The following is a 26439-nucleotide window of genomic DNA, read 5'->3' as shown; positions in this document are numbered from 1 at the left end:
TGGGGGGTCATGTTTGGTGTCATTCGATAGATTTTAGAAAAATATTGAACAAATATTTTCTAATTTTTCGATCTAACGTTCATTTCGCGAATTATTCGCTTTTTTTTGTGAAACTTTTTAACTCGACCATTTCCTTACGCCCCGCTCAAATCGTCAGAATTTTTAAATATACATTGTTTTGCATGTCCTTAACTTACCTTATCTTAATCTGACAATTTCGAGTATTTTTAAGGATATATTTTTTTGGGGCCCCCCTTAACGAACTCCCCTGTGTTAAGAGCCAATATATGGTATCTGCAGGGTACCAGGTTTCTCCTTATAGGATAATCTGACGCGCTCGAGTAACTGCAAAAATCCCCGCTTGGGCTCCCCTACCATTAGTGCGTCTACCACCACGGTAATTTTTATTCATTTTGTAACTTCTGGAGTTTGATTTTCTTTTCCTTGCATTATTTTGTATCCCAATTACATATTCTTATACATTTTCAATCTTTTTATCATCAAGAGTCAGTGGCGTACTGAGCATGTTTCCGCAGGGCCCGGGCTACGCAGGGGACCGCTCTAACGCGCTTTTTTCTTCTTTTGTTTCTAATTTGATGGGGACATTGTGAACTACACAAGTATACATTATGAAATGTAACTGCTTAATAAATTTTAATTTTTGTGTAGTTACTTATAAATAAAAATGAAAAATGCCTATTCATCAAACAATTTGAAAACAAAGTTTATTATGAAACACAAGGAACACTTTTGTGAGGTTCCGTACTCGTGGTACCTGCTTATTTAAGCCCTTGGTTCAACACTTATTTAAAGACTAACCGCCGTCGGTGCCTGCTACACGTGCTAACTTAACTTGTATTTTTTATATTAGCACGATCCGTGAATCAGTTGTAGGTAAACTACGAAGTTGCAGTAATTCTGAAACCGATCAATGTAAGTTTTATACGTTCTGTCATAAAAATAATCCCAATACAATAGGCTCGATGCTCGATACTCGTGTTTATAGCACCCTCATCCTTCAACCTGTACTTTTAGGTAATTCTTAATAACTGAAATTAATTTCTAAATATAAACAATATGTAGTGGAAAGGATAATCAGGATAAATATAGACACTAATTTTCTTTTAAGAAAATCTCGTCGTTTGATAAAAGATATCAAACCCACCGTTATTCAAGGTTTTTTTTTATATTTTTTTATTTAACCGTTTTATCTACCTAGAAGTGTGTATGTAACTATTTAACTTATTTATAAATGTATCATAATATGCAATTTGAGAATCTGTTTTGTTGATATAAATTTCATTCCAATGTTCATTTTTTAAAAGCTGTCTTAGTTTTCCGATAATAAGGTTTTTAATTATGACTGGAGATTTAGATGTAAACAATTTTTGAGTTTCATTATTTATAAAAACGGCTGGCGTAAATTAATCAGTCATGTCAGTATAAAAAACAATAGGATTAATATTTTAACTTACTGTTTAATAGTCCATTATTTTTTAAAAAAATTTCAACATCAAAAGTAAGTCAGTTACGAACAAAATAATGGGTGGAATTCATAAAACTTAATACCTGCTAATGCTTCATTCAAGTATGAATAATCAAGTATGTACTACATTCTTGAAGATTTTACTACACTTACAAAGCATTACTACGCTTACAAATGCTTTGTAAAGTGTTTTACTACACTTATAAAGCATTTAGTGCTTTTTAAGTGTAGTAAAACCTTCAAAAATGTAGTACATACTTGAAGCATTAGCAGGTACTACCTTTTATACATTCCACCCAATGTTGGTATTACTTCTTACTTCTTATTTTATGTCTCATTTTTCAATTCTTACTTTATGTTATTTCAATTCTTCTATCGTATTGCGTCTCTGATGTACCTACTATCCTATTTCGTTCCATTTTACGTGTAGATGTTATCTTCTTAAAGTGCTCTCTCCTCAAAGAAAGTTGCCTACTACAACTGGAAACTCTTATATATCTTCAGCTGTTCTTATTAACTGGTCAAAATATTTTATCCTTGTCCTTTGTCGGATATTTCTTAGCTACTATAGTCTTTTTATTTACAGTCCTCTTTTTCCCTCGATATTTTCTTTCACTATTAGTTGAGTTTATTTTTTCCTATTATGTCTCAGTATGTAGCCCAGGTATTATTTTTCTATCTTTCTATGTGTTGAAAATTACTCCTTACTTGACTATTATATGCAGCACTTCTGCGTTTGATTAACGAATTAAAAAAGAAAATGGTAATTTTTCGTTTCAGTTAAACTTAACCTCAATTCTTCAGATGGGCTACAATTTTCCCTTCCGATGGGTTATAATATTCCAAATAGGAATATAAAGTAAATATATGTTGACGTTTACCTTTAATAAAAAGCAGATAAAATTGATCGAAATTCAAAAGAACGATATAAAGAACATCTACTTTAACGTACATAGACCATGTATTCTGACATCAAACATTTATAGTGCAGAGAAAAGTAATATTCTAACCTCTAAAATATTATTCTTCAAGTTTATGATGAAATTTTATTATCCATAGAGTTTTATTTTATTTAAGTTTATTTGACGTAGTAAGCAAAGGTAGGAAACCATAAAATTGATAATCATAAAACACGTTTCGAAATGCAGACCGAATATACAGTTTTACATCTAAAACCACATCTCTAAAAGTATCCATTAGCGCGTCATCAATATTTTTGTTTTTCGAAAATTCTGCGAACTTTCAACAGTGCGGCAACCAGAGATATATGTAAAGAAAATAGATCAGGCTAGTCATATGCCACTCAATGCATCGGGGTGTAACGCCGATATCAAGTACGGTGGTCTAGTTATCTTTGTCTGTCGTGCGAGTGTGAGCGTATCTACCAAGAGGTGGGAATAACGGAACGACAGTGACACACAGGCGGCGGCCATCATATGCTAGAGAGAGAAAGCTAAGCGCCGGTAGAGAGAGATAGATAGACCACCGACCCGAACTGTTCCGCGTTACGCTATTTTTCGAACTGGCCTAATCTATTCTGTTATATCTATGGCGGCAACAGTGCGTCAGCAGTACGACAGTGACAGTGACATTAATACTATGAAAAATATATACTCATAAGAGTGCTAAATGTTGCCAAGTCAGTTAAGTTTTTTTTGTGTGAATTTAATGGCCTTGGCTGAGCCAATTAGCCAGACAATTTATTTTAAAAACAAACAGTTTTTTTTTCAATCACAAAGTCAGTTAAGTTCGATTTGTTGTTATAAAGGGTGATTCATTTAGAGATACTTTTTTCGAAAAGAAAAAACAATGAAAAATATTAACTTAATTTGAAAATCTTTATTGTCATACAAAATAACCATTATTTACAATTACTTCTTAAGTGCACTCTACATCAACAATAAATTGAACAAGAAATTGACAAAGTTATTCAAGGTCAAATTTGACTTATAAAAAACACCCAATTTTGCCGTGAATAAAAAGAAAATAAAGAAATTTGACAAAATAAAACATATCCAATTGTTCTATTTCATCAAATTCCTTCATTTTCTTTTACAAACCATACATTTTGTACACGTTAAATTTGGCCTTAAATAACTTTGTCAATTTCTTGTTCAATTTATTGTTGATGTAAAGTGGACATTAGAGATAATTCCTTTCAAATAATGTTGACCGTCACTGCGGTTAAGATGGTCCATTCTGAAGTTCGAATTCACAATGACGCGTTCGGACGTTTTGTTTGGTATTGTTCGTCCGCTCCGCTATGACTTTTCCTATGCGTCACGATTCATTTTCAAACAAAGGACATCGCACACATCTTATGGAAAATATAATGTCACTCAAATTCAATAAAATTTATACCAATAAATTCGTTTTAAATTAACGATCAAATCTTATCATTGCGCCAACTCTCTATTTTCAAAAATAAGAGCAGAAATTGATATAAATAAATCTGAAATCAAATGGGTAGGTACATAAGTTAGAGAGAGAAAAAATATTTTAAAATACCCAGATTTTCGGTACTCCATAAATCAGCGGATTAGTTTCACTAATCCGCTTAGGCCCAGCGGGATTTAAGCTGTTATGAATAGCACTCAGAACAATAATGATTGTAAACTAACATTTTATGGACTCCAAAAATGTGATTTCGATAAACTTTAATTGCAATTTGCGCCGCAATTAATCATAATTAAGAATTGGCGCAATGATAAGAATTGATCGTTATATTAAAAGGAATCTAATCGTATAAATTTTATTGAATTTGAGTGACATTATATTTTCCATAAGATGTGTGCGATGTCCTTTAGTCAAAACATAAAGTGAAACGAACGTCTATGTGTATACACTGTGTCCGTAAAGTATGGAACAAATTCTTTTTTACCTAAACAGAGCATTTTAAGAAATAATCCTGAAACACGTCGATTTTTGATTTTAATTTACCTTATTTTAAACTGATATTCTAATAAACAGGGTGAATTACTTTCGAGTAATGACGTCACCGTCATTTTTTAATGGAGCACCCCCATTTTGTCTCAATTTTCGGATTACTCTAGCTGAGCTGATACCAAAAATATATACATGTTGATTCAAATTGGTACATGGTGGACAAAGATATAATAGTTTTGTGTGTGCTCATAAAGTAACGCGTTAGTTAAATTAAAAATATCAAAAATACTTATTGTCTAGCGGACAGAATATGAAAGAAATTATTTCTTATCAATTTAAAAGAAACATAGTAGGCTATGTTTTTGTTAAATGTCATTATTTGTTTAGTAATTTATCGATGTTCAGTGACAGTTTAGTACTACAATATTTTTGGTATTTGTGAATGTTTTAATTATTGCTTAGATTTAGTTTGAAGTAGAAATGGAGTTAAGTGTAAAGCAAAGAATTGAAATACTTATGATGATTGGGTATGGAGACAGATCGCGAACTCAGATGGAAGTGTGCAATTTGTTTAAGGATACATATCCAGAAAGACCTATAACGCGTTCAACAGTCAGTAAGATTTAAAAGAAATTTCGAGAAACTGGTACGGTTGAAAATGCATGGAAATCAGGTCGTCCCTCTGCAAATTCTGATACAGCATTATATGTTTTACTTAGTTTTGATGAAGATGCACACACTTCTGTGCGTAAAGTTAGTCGCGATATCGGTGTTAGCAAAACAACGGTACACAAACTATTAAAGCTTGAAAAATGGCATCCTTATAAAATCAAACAGCAGGAATTAAACGAAGATGATCCCGATAGAAGAATTCAATTTTGCGAACCAATGATAAATAACTGTCACCGAGACCCTCTCTTGGTATAAAACATTATTTTTTCTGATGAGGCCACTTTCACGTTAAATGGCGAGGTTAACCGTCAGAATTGTAGATACTGGGCAAAAGAAAACCCCCACTGGATGCGTGAGCATCATACACAATACTCGCAAAAGGTAAATGTATGGGCTGGAATTGTAAGAAATCAAATCATCGGACCCTACTCTATCGAAGGTAATTTAAACGGAGCAACGTACCTTGAGTTTTAACCTTGAGATTACCAGACGTAATCCTGAAGGTTCTGATGAAAGTTTATGGTTTCAACAGGATGATGCACCTCCACATTATGCTGCAGATGTTAGAAGGTAACTAGATGAAATTTTTGATGAACAGGTGGATTGGTAGACGTGGAACTATTGAATGGCCAGCGAGGTCACCAGATCTCAATCCTTTGGATTATTTTATGTGGGGCCATCTGAAGAATGTTGTGTATCAAACGAAACCAGCAAATATTCAAGAAGTAAAACAGAGAATTCGGACAGCAATAAACAATATTTCTCAAGACACAATAAACAAGGTTAAACAAGAATTTGTACAACGTTTGGGTTCCTGTCAAATACAGCAAGGGTTGCAGTTCGAACATTTATAAAGTCATGTATTTCATCATATTCTGTCCGCTAGACAATAAGTATTTTTGATAATATTGTTAATTTAACTAACGTGTTACTTTATGAACACACACAAAACTATTGTATTTTTGTCCACCCTGTATCAATTTGAATCAACATGTGATACATTTTTGGAATCAGCTCAGCTAGAGTAATCCGAAAATTGAGACAAAATGGGGGTGTTCTATTTAAAAAAAAATGGCTGTGACGTCAATACTCGAAAGTTATTCACCCTGTATATTAGAATATTATTTTAAAATACGGCAAATTAAAATCAAAAATCAACGTGTTTCAGGATTATTTCTTAAAATACTCTGTTTGGCTAAAAAGAATTTGTTCCATACTTTACGGACACAGTGTATACATTTTGTATACGGTATACAGGTATACTATATACTACACACATCGGCGTACGTTTCACTCTATGTTTTGACTTAATTTGTTTGAAAATGAATCGTGACGCATGGGAAAAGTTATAGCGGACGAACTATATTTGACCAATGACTCAAGTAATATTGGCCACCAGTGCCTCAATCGCAGCTGGATTTTCATGAAAATTGGTGAGCAGTTAGAGGATACCTCAAGGAACGAAGGTGACATGATGCCAACTTGCGCTTTTACCCTGGGGTGAAAATTATTTTATTAAAATTAATAACACAAATCAACAGAGAGACAAATTCTGAGCAAAATTTGTTATAAAAAGTTATTAACATAAATCAATACTTTTTGAGTTATTAAAGATCAAAAATTTTATTTTTTAGTAAAAATAATGCATGTTTTAAAGCTGTTTGTCACGTATAACCAAAAATTATGAGCTTTTACAAAAAAGTTATTATTGCCAAAATTGAAGATAATAAAACATTGAATACACTCTTCACTTAGAGAACTAAACTAATGTTAATTCAAAGTGAGTTCTGGGTAATTGAATGTATATTTTTTTCGACGAGTACTCAAATCTAAGTATTCAAACTTAAATAACGGGAGAACGATGCATTTTATAAAATATGCCTGCTAAACACTTTTCCAAGTACTTTAGAACACCTATCAAATGAACTACAGAAGATGTAAATAGCATTAACATAATTAAGCAAGTTATGATGAAAATAAGAGTACCCTTTCAATTTTTTTTTAGGAAACAGTGAAAAATAAAACATACACCATTTCCACAAAAAGTAAAATTTATAGTATGGTGGTATCTGTATATTGAACTGCTCTGGTGATGGGATTGACTATCAGGAACGCACTATGTACTCATAACTTCTTTATTTGGTTAAACTAATACCGTATAAATGTATTCAGTTGATGAGTGACATTATTCTGCTCTATCGGCAGCAACCTCTCAAACCTAACTAACTAATTCGACTGACCCACTAATGACTCAAATCTGATCGTGTTCCCATATTTATCAAATACTTCGTTATGTAAATATGTTTGTATATATTCCCGTTAGTGTGTCAAAATGAATAATCACAACCTTGTTGAGTAAGCAAAACGTAGACTTTAACTAAGGTGTTCTACTTTGCAATTATTATAACAAATATGCGTGATGTAAGTGATGTTTATTGTTTTATAAATAAATATCTAACGAATACTTTAGTTAATTTAAGGATTTCTGAAAGATCTAAATAATGAGATAAATCCCATTATATCATCCCCCTTAGAAAAGAAAATTTTCTGAGCCATGTACCGTGCTTCCTTTTTCCTCCCCGAAGAGAAGAAAATTTTCTTACTATCATCATCAACTGACTACGTTATATGTATAGATTTATATAAATTTTTACAAAAAAATAATATATAAACAAAATTTACAAATATATACAATTTATTTCACTAATTATCAAACATCGTCTATTCTTAGTTAATTCTTTTCTTGTGACTCGCGAAAATCTATACTTAGAAATTGTATTTTATACTTTACTTTAATTTCAGAGGTTTAAAAAAAAATTACAACTCCTTCATTTGAACTTACTTGTTAATTCTACTTCTTTACTATACCCTTAAGACAAATCTTTTGATGTTCTCCAATTTTTAATATTCTTCTATTAGAAATTATCTCTTTTTCTTATTCTTCTTCTTGTCTGGTACTTCACAATAACTACATATTTCTTCATTTTCTTTATACCTAGTACTTTCTTCATCGTGTACTATTAAACAAAAATCTTCTTCTTCTTCATATTTCTTCATTATTTCTTTATCATTTACTTTATATTTCATATATCTTCCTTCCTATATTTGTATTATTTTCATAGTTCTTCATTTATATATCATTTGCTTCATAAATTCTTCATTTTCTAACCCTTACCTACTTGGTGGGTAGTTTTTCGCAACTTTATATCCTTGAATTTGCTTCCGGTCCTTTTGCACGTCCTTAGTCGTGAGAAGGTTTGTTCCAAAAAGGCAAAATGGATAGTTGTGCGCTTGAAAAATCTTCTACATCTTGCATCCCTAAATTCCTGTCTGAACCTAGTGCTCCCCCTTAGTTGAGAATAGGATTACTTCAAAACAAAAACTGGGTATGCTAAAATCTTCGAACTTAAATTTGTACTTTTCCCTTGACAAGAGTCTGTTTTTTTATTGTTTAGCGTCTAGATAGTCTCAAATCAATTATGGTTTTACTATATAAAAATCAGTTACCTCATTAATTCGTCATCATAAAACACCAAATCATATTTATACCAAAATTTGACCGATATTTACAAAAAAATTGAAATAAAAAAGTCGGTATCAAAAAAAATTTTAGCATTCAATTATGAAAAAAAAAACGAAAGAAAGTGTAAATAAAAATAGACCATATTCTGTTAAAAAATATATCATGAAAATCTCCTACTAATGAAAATCTCCTGAAATATCATGAAAATCTCCTATAAACATAAAGAAAATTTCAGCTTGCAATTGCTGAGTACCTAATTAATATTAAGTCTGGACGTCCATTAAAATATTTACATAAAAACTACTAATGAGAAAAACCTACAATAGCTAAATAGTTAATCTAAAATTTTTTTTTACTAGCTAAATAGAAGTTCAGTTTCTTCACGCGTATAGTCACTTTTACGTCACAAAAATAATCTCTATTTCTTTAATTGAAATACAGTCTTACATGACCTCATTTGAATAAAATAAGTATATTATATTACAGAAATTTAAAGGTATTTTATATATTATACTAATAATTATGTTACTTGAAGCCATACAAAGTATTCTTCTTAAATAGTACTTTTTACTGTAGGTACTGTAACTTTTTGTACTGTAGGTACAAAATGCTCTTCAATTCTATTTTTCCATATCTTTTGACATTAATCTTCTTCAAATTATCCTTATTACTTGTCTTTCTTCTAAGATAACTTTTTAAGACTTAATTTTCCATATTATTTTGTCTTTTTCATCAAATGGGATTTTCTTTTCCTTTAATATAACTCCGTTACTTCTATGTATTTTTTTAACTTGTTTTGTCTTTATTTTTCTTCTTATATCAGTTCATCCTCATTTCTTAACTGACTTTCTTTTCGTCACAAATCATTGTATAAAAATAATTCACTCTCTCACGATTAAATTCGTTTACTCAATAAACATTCCATCTGCCATTATGGTAGTAGTTGTGGGCTCTCTCACGAGGACGAATTTTATTAGTCATATGTACGTGGTATAATCATACTCCTTGTATATAAAAAAAATTGAAAATGGTTATTCATTTAAAAAAAATTTAATTTCCTTTCCATAGTCATTTTTAATTTTTCCTTTTTAGGATTCTTTTCTTGGTATTGTCATATTTATCATAAGTAAAAATCTTTGCATTTCTTTGTATTTACGTGCATTTCTCAACAAAAATTTTAATTGAGACATTTCCGTCCCTAATATAATAAGTCCTTTATGCTGGATTTTCCGATTTCTTTCCAACATCTTAAAATACTTTCTTTTATCTTTCCTTATAAACATAATATATTGATCGAATACTAATATGTTATATTTTTCAGGCTAATTTTATTTTTATCATAATATCTTTCTTCGTAAAAATTTGTCGTTTTTGCAAATTCCTATGTAGTTCATTCGTTTCAATTTTCAATGTCAAACACATTATACTCGAAGTACTTAGTTTAAAAATAGTAAATACTGTTATAAACAAAATAACTTCCTTATGCAAAAAGTGCAGAAAAAGCAGAAATACATCAATCAAAATAAACTTATTTACGTACTCGTATGTTTAAAAATAATTATATTATTTCTTACCATATAAAATATAAGAATTGTTATATTTCTATTAAAATAAAACTATCGATTAAGATTATCTATATATGATATGTAATTCTCAAAAAAAATCTTCTAAATTATAAAATACTTCTAAAACTTAATAATATACGAAAAAAAAATTTTACCTAATTTAATTTTATTTAGGTAAATGAAAATTATTAATTCTAGTTCTTCTTAAATGATTATATTTATATTATATTAATAAAAAAAAATTCATATCTGTGAGACTGTATATGCAATTTAAAAAATAGCTAAAAAGTTACTCACGATTAGGTACACATTTGTCCACTAGGCATTGTCCATTTCTTTCCATTTGTCCTCTTGACGTTTGGGCGTGGTCCCAAGTCTCCAAACCTACGTCCATGTCGACGTCTACCATTTGGACTCCCTTGTCGTTGGCCTCTCCAGCTCCATATAGTCCGTCCCATTCCATCTAACGATACCAATTAATATCAGGATTGGTACTTTACCCCAAATTTCCTTCGTTTCTTCCAGTTTTTTGCCATCTTTTTTGTTTTCTACTGCTTCAGAAGTCCAGTCCGTCTCTCAGGTCGCCATATGGTGGTATCTGGATATTTACATAAAAACTGCTAATGGGGTTTACTATCAGGAACGCACTATGTACTCATAACTTCTTTATTGTCACTAATAATGTCACTCATCAACTGAATACATTTATACGGTATTAGTTTAACCAAATAAAGAAGTTATGAGTACATAGTGCGTTCCTGATAGTCAATCCCATCACCAGAGCAGTTCAATATACAGATACCACCATATGGCGATCCTGCCAGGATTATGGTGGTATCTGTATATTGAACTGCTCTGGTGATGGGATTGACTATCAGGAACGCACTATGTACTCATAACTTCTTTATTTGGTTAAACTAATACCGTATAAATGTATTCAGTTGATGAGTGACATTATTCTGCTCTATCGGCAGCAACCTCTCAAACCTAACTAACTAATTCGACTGACCCACTAATGACTCAAATCTGATCGTGTTCCCATATTTATCAAATACTTCGTTATGTAAATATGTTTGTATATATTCCCGTTAGTGTGTCAAAATGAATAATCACAACCTTGTTGAGTAAGCAAAACGTAGACTTTAACTAAGGTGTTCTACTTTGCAATTATTATAACAAATATGCGTGATGTAAGTGATGTTTATTGTTTTATAAATAAATATCTAACGAATACTTTAGTTAATTTAAGGATTTCTGAAAGATCTAAATAATGAGATAAATCCCATTATAATAGTAATCCTTAAATTTTTTTTATATTAGCATAAGTTATGATTTCAACAATTTTCACCGGTTAAGAATGCATACCTATCTTTGAAAAAAATATAAAATTTAAGAAAATCAGAATTTTTAAATTATCGTCATTTTCATTTTCTTATATACTTAACCAAATTTTAGTTTTTTCTATATCAAATATTTTACCTGTCTTACTATTTCTGTAGGGTGAAAAATAACCGAGATAGAAAAGTTTAAATCTTAAATTTTGCTGTGAGAAACATGCAACTGTAGCCATTTAAACTTTGATTTTTAAAAAAGTAAATGGTTTAAAAGATTAAGTTTAACGCGTTTTAATAGCCTTTAGAATTGTCTTTCAAATCGTTTTTAGGTGTACCTCATATCTTAAAAATTAACAGAGTTATTTAGAGAAAATAACATTTTTTGGAAAAAATTTTGAAAGGTAAAATTTGAAAAATTTATGGAGCATAAATCTTAATGCCATCAACTTGTTCGGTATCTCATATGGTAGGCATTTCTAAGTACTTTCACAAAAAATGTTGAATAAGTTTGTGTTATAAATTGCATCATTTTCCCGTAATTTAAGCTTGAATACTTACATTTGGATACTCGCCGAAAAAAATATACATTCAATTAGTTACCTATAACTCACTTTTAGTTAATACTTACAGGATTTTTTAATAACGAGTTTATTTAATTTTTTATTAGCTTCAATTCTGGTGGGAATAACTTTTTTGCAAAAGAGTTTTTGAGTTATTTGTGAAAAATCGGTTAAAAACATGAATTTTTCTCACGAGAAATTAAAATTTTTGATCTTTAATAACTGAAAAAGTTTTGATTTATTTTAACAACTGTATCTAACAAATTGTGCTTAGAATTTGTTCCGTATCTATTTATGGGGTTATTTTTAATAAAATAACTTTCAGCCCCCAGAAGGGGTGGCATCCACCCCCAGGGAAAAAGTGCAAGTTGGCACCATGTCACCTTTGTTCCTTGAAATATCCTCTAACCACTCACCAATTTGGCTGCAAATCGATGGAGGTTCAACAAAATCGGAGGTAATAGCTCATATCCACCTTCAGTGACTGCACTACATGTTTTCACAGGCTACTTTAGATGGGATTTTTGAGGAAAATGATCGCCATTGCCAGACCGGCATTTTTGTATTATGCTGTCATGGAAGAGTTACCTGAAAAATTTTCAGATTGCTTAAATTATCTACCTAAAAATGTCTAACAACTCTCGGGCTATAATAATTCACACCTCGGTAAAAATCTGGATTATCAGTTCAAAAATGCCTTTTACCAGCCAATGTTTGTGTGTTTATATTCAGTAAAAGTATATTTCCGGTATGTAGGACAACTTCGTTGTTCTATTAACGGGTTTGCTTTTCAATTAGTAGGGCATCCAAGGGTTGGGTGAACGACTTTTTGATGTAAACGATGTCACATCTAGACACGATATATAGATTTTATGGAAAAAATAGAGCACTCACCCATATTAGGTCATCAATAATAGGCGTACCTACTTAAGATTTATTATTAATGTTATTAATAGAGTTAGTTGATTGTCAATTATTATTGATTATTATGATTTTGATTAATTGATAGAGTATGTTTATGAATTTATTCCTATAAGGTAATCTTGAATAGATATTTTTAACATAATATATTGGCGAAAAGAAATATTAAATGCCTTAGAAAATATAGGGTTAGTGTACAACGATTTTTGCAATAGTAAATTTGTGATGCTAAAAGTTTAAATTAAGCGACTGTAACAAGTCCCCTCTGGTAGCCAAAATAAGTGTTTTCTGGGATTATTCACACAGCCAGCATCGCTAAATTCTTCTTCTTAAAGTGGGCTCACATCAATGGAATTTGGCTACTACAATTTCAAACTATTCTGTGTTTTCAGCTGTGCTTACACTGTTCTTACACTGTTCAGCTCTTCACGAGAAAACTGGAATATCTAGGCCAAATAATCAGAGGGGAAAAGTATTCCCTGCTAAGGCTCATAATCCAAGCAAATATCTCGGGAAAATAAATATGGGACGTAAGAGGATATCCTGGTTGCGAAATTTAAGGGAGTGGTACGGGTACAGTTCAATACAATTGTTCAGAGCTACAGCCAACAACGTTAAGATTCCTGTGATGGTAGCCAACTTCCGATAGATAGAAGACGGTGCGGCAAGAAAAAGAAGCTGTTCTTATTAGCTATTCAAAATTTAGCCCAATCCTTTTTGGGATGTTTCTTACCCTAGATAATATTTTTCTTTCTAGTCCTATCTTTAGGTCGATCTTTCCTTTCACTTTTACTTACTCACTTATTCGTGGCTTTACACAGTATACTCTGCTCGCCGTTTATTACAACTCAATACCCATTTGTCCTTGTCATATAATATATCTCCTTCAGTGAAGTCTTTTTTTTAAGACAACTTTAATCTAATAGCACATGAAATAATACTAAAAATATTACTCTACATCCCACCAGATTGAAAAAAATGGGAACCTTCTCTGATTACACCTCCGAGGCTTCGAAAATTTGCAATCCATAATGGATGCTGAGACTAAAGACGATGTAAGAATTTTACATTTTATAATTCACGTCCCATCTGCTCAGCGCGGTAAAGTTCCAAAGAGAATGGTTCCCTTCGTACTCCAATCAGAGTAAACATGTAAATAAAAAATGAATAACCATTTTCAATTTCGTTTCAACACGAAACTACAGCCGCATCATATTCTAGTCCAATCAGAGAGTGCAGCAAGCACCCCTACCGGTTTCGAAACTTATTAGTCTCTCATTAGGAGGTACATATTATGCTGCTCTCTCTGACAAAACCAGGACAAACCGCGACATACAGTTGCGGATTGCAACGAACGAAATGGCAGGGATGCCTAGCGACAACTGTTAGCAAAAACTAAGTTTTCGATCTAAAAGCACATAAAATAATACTAAGAATATTACTCTACATCCCGCCAGATTGAAAACAATGGGAACCTTCTCTGGTTCCACCTCCGAGGCTTCTAAAATTTGCAAGCCATAACAGATGCTGAGTCTAAAGAAGATGAGGGAATTTTACAATTTATAATTCACGTCCCATCTGCTCAGCGCGGTAAAGTTCCAACGAGAATGGTTCCCTTCGTACTCCAATCAGAGTAAACATGTAAATCAAAAATGAATAACCATTTTCAATTTCGTTGCAACACGAAACTACAACCGCATCATATTCTAGTCCAATGGGACGAGAAGGGGGAGATGGGACGTGAATTATAAATTGTAAAATTCCCTCATCTTCTTTAGTCTCAGCATCCGGTATGGCTTTAAAATTTTAGAAGCATCGGAGGTGTAACTAGAGAAGCTTCCCATTGTTTTCAATCTGGTGGGATGTAGAGTAATATTTTTAGTATTATTTTATGTGCTATTAGATTGAAATCTTAGTTTTTGTTAGCAGTTGACGCTAGGGCATCCCTGTCATTTCGTTCGCTGCAATACGTAACTGCCCGCCGGGGTTTGTCCTGGTTGGGTCAGAGAAAGCAGCATATTATGTTCCTCCTGATGAGAGACTAATAAGTTTCGAAACCGGTAGAGGTGCTTGCAGCACTCTCTAATTGGGCTAGGATATGATGCGGCTGTAGTTTCGTGTTGCAACGAGATTGATAATGGTTATTAATTTTTTATTTACATGTTTACTCTGATTGGAGTACGAAGGGAACCATTATCGTTGGAATTTTACCGCGCTGAGCAAATGGGACCTGAATTATAAAATGTAAAATTCCCTCATCTTCCTTAGTCTCAGCGTCCGTTATGGCTTGCAAATTTTAGAATCCTCGGAGGTGTAACCAGAGAAGGGTCCCATTGTTTTCAATCTGGTGGGATGTGAAACAACATTTTTGGTGTTGTTTTATGTGCTATTAGATTGAAAACTTAGTTTTTTTTTACCTCTAAGTATTTATATACATAATAGAAAACACATCGTCTACCTATATCCACCATAGTAAGGGTTGTTTCTCTTGTTTGTGTACAATGTTCTGTTATCAGCTAATGATGGAGATAAGGATGAGTTCATGGCTTATCCGAAGTTTTGCTTATAGAAATCATTATTGAGTTGGAAGTAGGTGTTGTCTGTGCATATAGTCTAAGAGCTAGAGCCGAAAAATCATCGTCATAAGTAATATGGAGTTTGGCATGTGAAATGTGTCCACTGTATATTGATAATTATGGCCCCTTTCAGGCTGACACCTCAGTGGATACAGGAAGTAGCAATAAGGGACGAAAGGGGAAAGTTAGTGTAGTCTTTAAAGGTTTTCACCTTCTATTTTGTTAAATCTCCATCAATTTGCATGAAAATTGGTGACTAGTTAGAGCAGCGGTGCTCAAACGGTCGATCGCCAAAGTTTTTGAAGTCGATCGCGATTCACGGAAAAAATACACATGGAAAAGGTGGAGACTGCGCTAACTTGTGGATGATATAAAGTGCCATGCACTTCATCCAAGTAAAATTAAGATGAAAAACATTTTTAATTACAACTTTCTGTAGTTACAACGTTTTATCAAAGAGAAATGTGAAATAAAGTTTTTTATTTTCAATTTTTTTTACTAGCAGTCGATTGCTGGACGCTTGCAGTTTATGTGGTAGATCCCATGCAGTGTAAGTCTGAGCACCACTGAGTTAGAGCATACCCCAAGAAATAAAAATGATTTAGTGCAAACTTTCAATTTTACTTTGGGGGTGGATACCACCCCTTCTCGGGGTTGAAAACTATTGTATTAAAAATAACCCCACAAATCGATAGAGGGGCAAATTTTATATTATAAGTAAAATTTGTTATACCATGTTATTAAAATAAATCAATACTTTTTGAGTTATTAAAGATCAAAGATTTGTCTGTTTAAGAGCACATGCGTGAAGTTACGGATGATAAAAAAAAACATATTAATTCATTGTATGCTAGTAAAATATTATTTTTATATTATTTCGTTACTATAAATTTAGCACAAGTGTATTCGAATATGTCAAATGTACCTATTATTGGACACCCCCAGTTTCTGGACATATTCAGTTTATATTGATAGAAAAAATTCAATTAAATATCGAAATAATATAAAAATAATATTTTAGTAACACCCAATTAATTAATATGTTCTTTTTATCATCCGTAACTTCACGCATATGCTCTTAAATAGACAAATCTTTGATCTGTAATAACTCAAAAATTATTGATTTATTTTATTATAACATGATATAAGAAATTTTACTTAAAATTTGTCCCTCTATCGATTTGTGGGGTTATTTTTAATAAAATTGTTTTCACCGCAGGAAGTGGTGGTATTCACCACCAGGATAAAAGTGCAAGTTGGCACCAAATCAGTTTTATTTCTTGAGGTATGCTCTAACTAGTCACCAATTTGCATGCAAACATATGGAGGTTTAACAAAACAGGAGGTGAAAACCTTTAATGACTGCACTAACTTTCCCCTTGCATCCCTTATTGCTACTTCCTGTATCCACTGAGGTCTCAGCCTGAAAGGGGTCATAATTGTCAATATACAATGGACACATTTCACAATAAAAACTCCATATTACTTATGACGATGATTTTTCGGCTCTAGCTCTTTGTCTAATAGTGTACAACCTATCTGTGGCTGATCCCATATAAACATAACATTTTAACTCGAACATGCCACAAGTCAACAGTTTAGAACGCTGTGCATCAAAAATACCAATCCGATTGCCGATATTTTAAACTTATTTGCATTATGTCTAGTTGATATTACAATCTTCTTTGTCTCGTACTCAGGGCCGCCGAGAGGGATGAGCGGGCTCCGGTAAAAAGAGAAGGGTGGGCCCCGGGCAGAAAGTGAAGAGCGGAAAAAATTGTTTAATTTTTATAGAAATAAAATTATTAATAATTAATAATAAGAAACATTTCAAATATAAATTTTATTAAATTTTGATTATATTTATAATAGTGGAAATATTAATATAGTACAGTTGCTTTTCGATTTTTATGATTGGCAAAAATGTCTCTAATTTTCGAAAAATCGCATGATTTTGCCAAATGATTCTCAATTCACAAAGTTGATAGCCAGTTAACCGATCCTGTTTAATTGTAGCTATCATTACCTCATAGCATTTTTTATGCGAAAAAGAAAACTAAAGGATCTTTCTGCTTCTGCGACTGTCACTGGTAATGTGCAAAATATTCTTAATGCAATAAAGATTCAAATTTGAGATGTTTAATTTTATTAAGCAAATCTATTGCAGAAAGTTGGGATTCACCAATATTATCCTTGTATATCGCTCTCAAATGAAAAATTTCATCTATCAATTCTTCACTGATATAAAACTCGCGCAATACATATATCAATGTTTTTCTTAATATTATCATCATCTTCATCTCGGAATATCCATAAAATGTTAAATAGCGAATAAATTTTATGTGCCTCATTAAATCTTCTGGTTAAATTGCTTATAAAACAATATTAAATCTTTCCCAGCGAAATATTGCGTCGGGCTCAAAATTATCAGGCATCACTACTATAGGACCAGGCAAATCATCAAAAAATCTCACAGGCTTTTTGCGCCGTTTTTCTTTATTTGATGTAAATTCTGGATATATTCCATAATTGCTGGTAACTAATTTAGATTCTTCAACATAGATTCTTCTGATTTTTTGTAAATCTTGTAGAAGCCCTGATATATTTTTAATCTCCATATCCATACCATAGTTTTATCTGACTGCACTGTAGTATTTGACTCCTGTGATTTATTGCTGTTAAAATTTTAAACCAAATCGATTAAAAGTAATTATTAAATATAGCCGAGTATTAATTAAACGCATTATGGATATAAGGTGAAGAGCAAAAAAAACGGGAACAGTTACGTCTTTGGTCTGTTGGCCTTACACCGGGCCCCTTACATCGCCGGGCCCCGGTAAAATGTACCGGCTGTATCGCCCTCTCGGCGGCCCTCCTCGTACTGAATATTTTCCATTGTACGATGGTATTTGAAATAATATAAACCTAACCTAACAAACTATTTATTTGTTACAGAATGCAATAAATTAAAAGACAAACATTCCGAACAATAATTCAGCCAAGATGACATCGAAATTGGTGCAGATGCAGGTGAGTTTTTATTCTTTGTTTCTTTAACCTTTAAGTACGTAAGCCATGATAATAGGTAATTACCAATTTGTTTTGACTACACAACCTACACGATGTGTGTTACAAATGTAAGCTTTGATAAACAATTTATCCGTGGGAAGGTTATTTCTTATACAATGTGATGAATATTGATTACCTGATTCTATTTAGCCATGAATGCTATAAAAATTGGTATGTTATTTTTATTTCACTATAAGTTGTTCATAAATATATGTCTTTTCCTACAATAAATGTTTGTTTGTTACACATATTTATGCAAACATTGTTGTTGGTTTTAAATTTAAGCTTAGTTTACGAAAACTTATCTACTTTAAACCAAAATATTTTTAATAAATACAGTCGAACCCGCTTATTATAATACCTGTTATAGGAATATCCCGGTTTAAGGAATATAATTTTGAGGTCCCAAAACTTTTCTACTAGCAGCCAATGATCGGTTAATAGAATAACCCGGTTATAGGAATACTTTAGCTTGGCACCAAGGCTATCCCAATAAGCGGGTTCGACTAATCATAATAAATAATTAATGCCATCAGGTTATTTCGTTGTGAACCGATACCGGGAGCCCAAATTTTAGTGGTTCAGAGAGAATCAAATATGCACTCTCTGATGAGACCCTAAGAAGGGTTGAAACTAGTTAGGGTGCTTTAGGCGCTCTCTGAACTAACTAAAATAAGACTGCTCTTGTTTCACATCACAACGAAATGATTATTTATTATTTTATTAGTTCTACTCCTAATATGAAAATTGGGAATTATTCTTTGTTGGAATTTGACCGTACTGAACAGGTGGGAAGTGAGATGCAATCTAATAGATCTCCCTCGGCCTTCTTAGCTCCGGCAATTCGTTGGCTTGCAAATTAAGCCATGAATTGTGTAACCAGAAAATTAGTTCTAATATAGTTTTATTTATGATATTATTAATACTAAAAGTAAAATATTCATTCGCAAAATATTTTTATTCTTGGTCACTATTATCACAGCATCTTAAGAAATCGATTCTTTTGTAAACGACACCAGCTCTTTCATACAAGGCTTTTTTATGGTCCTACACCTTGAACTTAAACTCAATCTGATTGAAAATTCTCCAGAAACTTACCTTGGAAATTTGGAATGTATTTCTACCTTCAAATTTTTTCACACCTTTACAAAATGATGTTATTTTTTCTAACCATTTTCTCTCTTTTAACTAACTCTTTTAAATATTATCTCTCGATATAATATTTTATCGACCATGGCATTTATAACAAAAACACCGGAGTAAATCGATTTTTAAATACAGCACCTATCGACTTGAACCTTTTGCATCGTGTTTTGGATGACGTCAGAAAAAAATATACACCAAAAAAATGGTTCAAAATGGATAGTTGCATTTACAATGCATAAAGTGCATCAAAAAGTGCATAAACATGTCAAAATCAATATATTTAAAGCCAGATTTTGTTACTCAGGGGTTTTTTCGGGTCGTTCAACATGAATACGCCATCAGAACCGACCTACGGAGCACGTGGTATCCAGGGTTAGTGCTAAGGCACGTATTCTAGAGTTTCAAGTGTTGATGTCAATAATTCGAGGTCCATGTCACCAGCCCCCCCTTTTTCAATTTGAGGGTCAAAAAAAAGCTCATTCGTTTGTATTGCGTTAGTACTGGATTGTATCACCCTTCATTCGTTTGTACTGCCCCCACCCTTTTAAATCTGCCTGGAGGGGCTGGTGACATGCCATCCCCCCTTTTTCGATTTGAGGGTAAAAAAAACGCTCATTCGTTTGTATTGCGTTAGTACTGGATTGTCTCACCCTTCATTCGTTTGTACTGCCCCCACCCTTTTAAATCTGCCTGGAGGGGCTGGTGACATGCCATCTCCCCTTTTTCGATCTGAAGGTCCGGGATGGGTATGTTCGTTTGTACTGCGTTAGTATCGGATTGTATCGCCCTTATTTTGTTTGTACCGCTCCCACCCGTCTAGATTGGCCTGGGGGGGCCAGCGACATGCTACCCTCTACTCTGCACTCTTTGCCTTCTGAACGTCGAAAATAGGCTATTTCGTTTGTACTGCGTTAGTACTGGATTGTATCACTCTTCATTCGTTTGTACTGCCTCCACCCTTTTCAATCTGTCTGGAGGGGCTGGTGAGATGCCATCCCCCCTTTTTCGATATGGTGATCCGGGATGGGTATGTTGGTTTGTACTGCGTTAGTATCGGATTGTATCGCCCTTATTTTGTTTGTACCGCCCCCACCCGTCTTGATTGGCCTGGGGGGCCAGTGACATGCTACACTTCTACATTTAAAACAGCAGAGGATTAATGCTAGGAGTAAGCACACAAAATTAGCCAAAACTATTATAGTAACACCGCGGGTGTAAAATTTGGTCAATTCGTCAAAAATGTAACGAATTATATTTTGAAACTGAAAAACAGGCTTGCAAGCCACTCTCCATGGGGAATGGAAAGTTACACCCTCAGATGGATCTTGGAGTAGTTCTACGCTACCGATTTGAAAAATGGTACATGTATTTGTTAAAGATATTTTTAACACCATTTTCGATCAGAAATCAGAGGAGCGACCTTGCCTTTTCCTACTAGGAAGAAATTTATCCATCCCCTCAATAAATTTTACAGTTTTACACGTTATCGATATGAAAATCAAAGATCTCATGCGGCGCATTCCGAAATGCACTCTTCGTTGTACAATTTCAACCTCTCCGGATAACTTATTAACTGAAACATATATACGGCAGAATTCATTGGAATCGAAAATTATTAAAAGTATTTGGAACATTAAATGAAAAATTCCCACAATCAATGTCTTTCCTACCATCTAATGCGAGAGACCAGATAACAATAATTGCCGTTGCTATGTTATGGTAATTTGTTTTCTAGAAAGGTTTGTATTGTTCATTTATGACTGCAATGAGATTCAGAATTTCCGTATTCCATTTGCAAAATAAATATAGTGTCAAAAACTTGCTTATACATTTGACGCACTGTCCGTCAACGTGTTAATTGACTCTACAGATTCAGTGCCAAAACGAGCCATTTTTATAGAGAAATATTTGCAAATATATGAAATGCCAAACTGACCTATTAAATAAACAATGACAGTGCAATTTTTTATATTTTTACTATGGAATTATCGCTGTATAGACCAGGGCAGATCTGTTTTGAAGTGGATGTGAGAGGTGGCATTCCGATTTTTGCAGATAAAATTAGGTGACAACTTCAGTAATTATAATTGGCTTATGCTCCTTCTCAAATATGTCCGGAACATTAATAAAAACATTCAAATATTTAAAAATTTCGAAAAACATCGATTTTTTTCAACTTTTCAATCGTGTTTAAAACGATTCATTTTGGAACAAAGTCGTAGGGAAATAAAATAAAGATAATTGAATTTTTTATGATATACGACTATAAAATACACTTAATAGATTTTGCATAATAATTTTACAATTTTTTATAAACTTTCTGAACAAAAAGTGGAACATTATTTAGAAGTTTGCTAATTCTTTTACATATAAAGATACGCCCTACCTATCTAATACACTTTACAGAACTTAAGTTGGTTTATTTAATCGGCCTCAGCAATGTTTTAAAGTTATACACAATTTTTTGGCTTATAAACAAATACAGTGAGGACGTTTGAGTTAATAAATACGAATAAATTCATTTTTCTGTTATTTATCAAATAAACATTTTTTTCTGTTTTAGGACAACAGTAAAATGTATCTCGAATTAACTAAGTTAAATACTTTCTTCTGTTTGTCTCAATTAATTAAAAAAAAATTTGGGCACCCAGTATAAATAATTATGTAATAAATAGAGAATTGAATAATCTTTCAAATAAGCTAGCACACGACCCACATTTTCATTTAAAAAAATCATCGATTACGTCATCACACCCAGATGGATGACGTTAGTAGTATGATAGATATCCCAAAAATTATAATTTAAATATAGAAATCGACCTGTTTAGGGATTTATCTCAAGAGTTGCCCATTCTCGATAAAATGAATTTATTCCAACTCAAACGTCCTCACTATATTTGTTTATAAGCAAAAAAATTGTTTATATCCTTAAAACAGTGCTGAGGCCGCTTAAATAATCCATAATTTTGTAAAGTGTATTGGATTGGTAAAGTACCTCTCGATATGTAAAAAAAATTAGCAAACTTCTAACAGGTCTACTTTTTGTTCAGAAAGTTTTTAAAAAATTTGAACTTTTTCTAAAAAAATTTAGATTGCAAAATTATTATGCAAAATCTATTACGTCGATTTTAATGAAATTTGGTGGACGGATTGAGTATGTTGTAAGAATTTTCTAAGTAAAATACTAAGGTTCTAAGTGCCACCAAAGTGGTTGAAAAACATTGAATAAAAAGAGGCTTATTTTGCCCTCTTATTTTGTATTTATTGCTATTTTGCAGAAAGGATAATCATTCAAGATATTTTATACCAGTCGTGTCGTATATCATACAAAAGTCAATCATCTTTATTTTATTTCCCTATGACTTTGTTCCAAAATGAATCGTTTTAAGTTACAAGTAATGAAAGTTGAAAAAAATCGATGTTTTTCGAAATTTTTAAATATTTAAATTTTTTTAATAATGTTCCAAACATACTTGAGAAGGAGCATAAGTCAATTATAATTACTGAAGTTGTCACCTAATTTTATCTGCAAAAATCGGAATGCCACCTCTCACATCCACCTCAAAACAGATCCGCCTGGTCTATACAGCGATAATTCCATAGTAGAAATCGAAAATTGCAATGGCATTGTTTATTTAATAGGTCACTTTGGCATTTAATATACTTGCAAATATTTTTCTATAAAAATGTCTCGTTTTGGCACTGAATCTGTAGAGTCAATTAACACGTTGACGGACAGTGCGTCAAATGTATAAGCAAGTTTTTGACACTATATTTATTTTACAAATGAAATACGGAAATTCTGAATCTTATTGCAGTCATAAACGAACAATACAAACCTTTCTAGAAAACAAATTAACATAACATAGCAGCGGCAATTATTGTTATCTGGTCTCTGACATTAGATGGTAAGAAATATATTGATTGTGGGAATTTTTCATTTAATGTTCCAAATACTTTTAATAATTTTCGATTCCAATGAATTCTGCCGTATGTATGTTTTAGTTAATCAGTTATCCGGAGAGGTTGAATGAAATTGTACAACGAAGAGTGCATTTCGGAATGCGCCGCATAAGATCTTTGATTTTCATATCCATAGCGTCTGAAACTGTAAAATTTATTGAGGGGATGGATAAATTTCTTCCTAGTAGGAAAAGACAAGGTCGCTGCTCTGATTTCTGATTGAAAATGGTGTTCAAAATATCTCCGACAAATACATGTACCATTTTTCAAATCGCTACTACTCCGATATCCATCTGAGGGTGTAAATTTCCATTCCCCATGGAGAGTGGAGAGTGGCTTGCAAGCCTGTTTTTCAGTTTCAAAATTTAATTCGCTTCATTTTTGACGAATTTACCAAATTTTACACCCGCGGTGTTACTATGTGCAAGGTTTGGCTGATTTTGTGTCTTTACTCCTAGCACTAATCCTTCTCTGTTTTAAATGTAGAAGGGTAGGGGTAGTACAAACAAAATAAGGGTGGTACAATCCAGTACTAACGCAGTACAAACGAAATAGCCTATTTTTGACATTCAGATGGCAAAGAATGCACAGTAGAGGGGTAGCATGTCACTGGCCCCCAGGCCAATCTAGACGGGTGGAGGCGGTACAAACAAAATAAGGGCGATACAATCCGATACTAACGTAGTACAAACGAACATACCCATCCCGGACCCCCATATCGAAAAAGGGGGGGATGGCATGTCACCAGCCCCTCCAGGCAGATTTAAAAGGGTGGAGGCAGTACAAACGAATGAAGGGTGATACAATCCAGTACTAACGCAGCAGTACAAACGAAATAGCCTATTTTCGACATTCAGAAGGCAAAAGGTGTAGAGTAGAGGGTAGCATGTCACTGGCCCCCCCAGGCCAATCTAGACGGGTGGGGGCAGTACAAACAAAATAAGGGCGATACAATCCGATACTAACGCAGTACAAACGAACATACCCATCCCGGACCCCCATATCGAAAAAGGGGGGGATGGCATGTCACCAGCCCCTCCAGGCAGATTTAAAAGGGTGGGGCAGTACAAACGAATGAAGGGTGATACAATCCAGTACTAACGCAATACAAACGAATGAGCTTTTTTTGGCCCTCAAATCGAAAAAGGGGGGTGGCATGTCACCAGCCCCTCCAGGCAGATTTAAAAGGGTGGGGGCAGTACAAACGAATGAAAGGTGATACAATCCAGTACTAACGCAATACAAACGAATGAGCTTTTTTTTACCCTCAAATCGAAAAGGGGGGGCTGGTGACATGGACCTAATAATTCGAATGTATTAGAGGTTGCTGTTGATGAGTAAAATTTTGACGTAGATGAAAGTCTCTGGTGTGTCTGGTGTCCAGGGCGGATACAAAAAAAATGAATATAATAATATATTTTGTTCAAAGCGAACTCTTTATTTTTTTAAAACTAATCTTTTGAACATTTTAGAGGACACTTTACATTTACAATTAATTGACTCATTCATGATTTATCACATAATTTGTTATGTGTACATAGACGTTGTTATTCGCCGACCTGGACGCCAGATACCCCAGAAGGTATTCAGCAACCGAAATATCCCGAAGTACTCTGTTTGTATCAATTTAGTGTCAAAAAGCCTCGAGATTTTAGTACTAGTTGCTCCGAGAGTCTGTTCTGATCTCATATTCGTGTTCGTTAACCCCAAAATCTTCCGAGTAACCTTCTTCTTCTTCTTCCTTCTTGTATGTAGGCTTTAAAGCGTGTTTTTTCTTCAATAATAGCCTGCTAAATTGTTTAAGTTATCACACAATTTTTTCTTGGTCTGCCAATATTTCTTCGTCCATTTGGTGACTTATCTCGTGCTATTCGTACTATCCTGTCCTCTGTCATTCTACTATGTTCGTTCCACTCCTGTTTCCGTTTTGTCACCCATCCATTTATGTCTTCTACATCGCATGATCTCCTTATGTTTTCGCTTCTCTCCCTATCCAACAGACTTTTCCCTGATATTCGTCGGAGTATTTTCATCTCTGTTGTTTCTAGTAGTCGTCTCGTTTTAGATGTGTCAGGTCTTGTCTCCACCGTGTATGTCAATATAGGTCTAATTGCTGCTTTATGGATTCTTGCTTTTGTGTCTTGTCTTAGGTGTTTTTTCTTCCAGATTGTGTCATTAAGAGATCCCGCCGCTTTACTTGCTTTTAAGCTCTATTGTCGTACTTCCTCTTCAACATCTCCGTAACTGGTTCTATCTATTCCCAGATATCTAAACCTTGCTTCCTGCTTTATTATTTTCGATTAATTTCGATTTTACATCGTAGTGGGTATTTAGATGTTGTCATACATTTGGTTTTTTCTGCTGATATTATCATATTGTGTTTCTTGGCTGTTGTATTGAAGATGTGTGTTAATCTTTAGAAATCTAATGATTACTGAGTAATCTGATTGCACTAATTGAGTCCCAAAAATCTTCGAATCTTCAGATGTCGTGCCTTAGCAATAACCCTGAGTACCAGGTGCTTCGGGGATCAGCAACAACAAAAATCTCCGAGTAACAAAATCGGGCCATTAATATACTGAATTAGCCAAGTCATGTTTTCATAAAATTCGATATAACCTCAAAAATTGCAAGCAACTTTGGATTCATTTTATGCACTGGCAATGTAATTTTTTATTTTCACCCATTTCTCTATTGTAGACTTTTGTCCTGACGTGATCCTGAACACAATGCAAAAA

At 33.1% G+C, this 26439-nt stretch overlaps 1 protein-coding gene across 1 annotated transcript in view; it reads left to right on the top strand.

Annotated features, from left to right (window-relative positions):
* The window catches only part of LOC114339852 (zinc finger C2HC domain-containing protein 1C-like), a 252552-nt gene that overhangs the window by 51328 nt on the left and 174785 nt on the right, over window positions 1-26439 (top strand). The window contains exon 2 of the mRNA XM_050659306.1: window positions 18479-18553. Within this exon, the coding sequence (XP_050515263.1) occupies window positions 18527-18553 (27 nt within the window). The 5' untranslated portion in view covers window positions 18479-18526. The remainder of the gene's footprint in view (window positions 1-18478; window positions 18554-26439) is intronic.

Source organism: Diabrotica virgifera, chromosome 8 (assembly GCF_917563875.1).
Source record: "Diabrotica virgifera virgifera chromosome 8, PGI_DIABVI_V3a".
Classification (NCBI taxonomy): domain Eukaryota; kingdom Metazoa; phylum Arthropoda; class Insecta; order Coleoptera; family Chrysomelidae; genus Diabrotica; species Diabrotica virgifera.
This window is presented reverse-complemented; position numbering and strand designations above follow the sequence as displayed.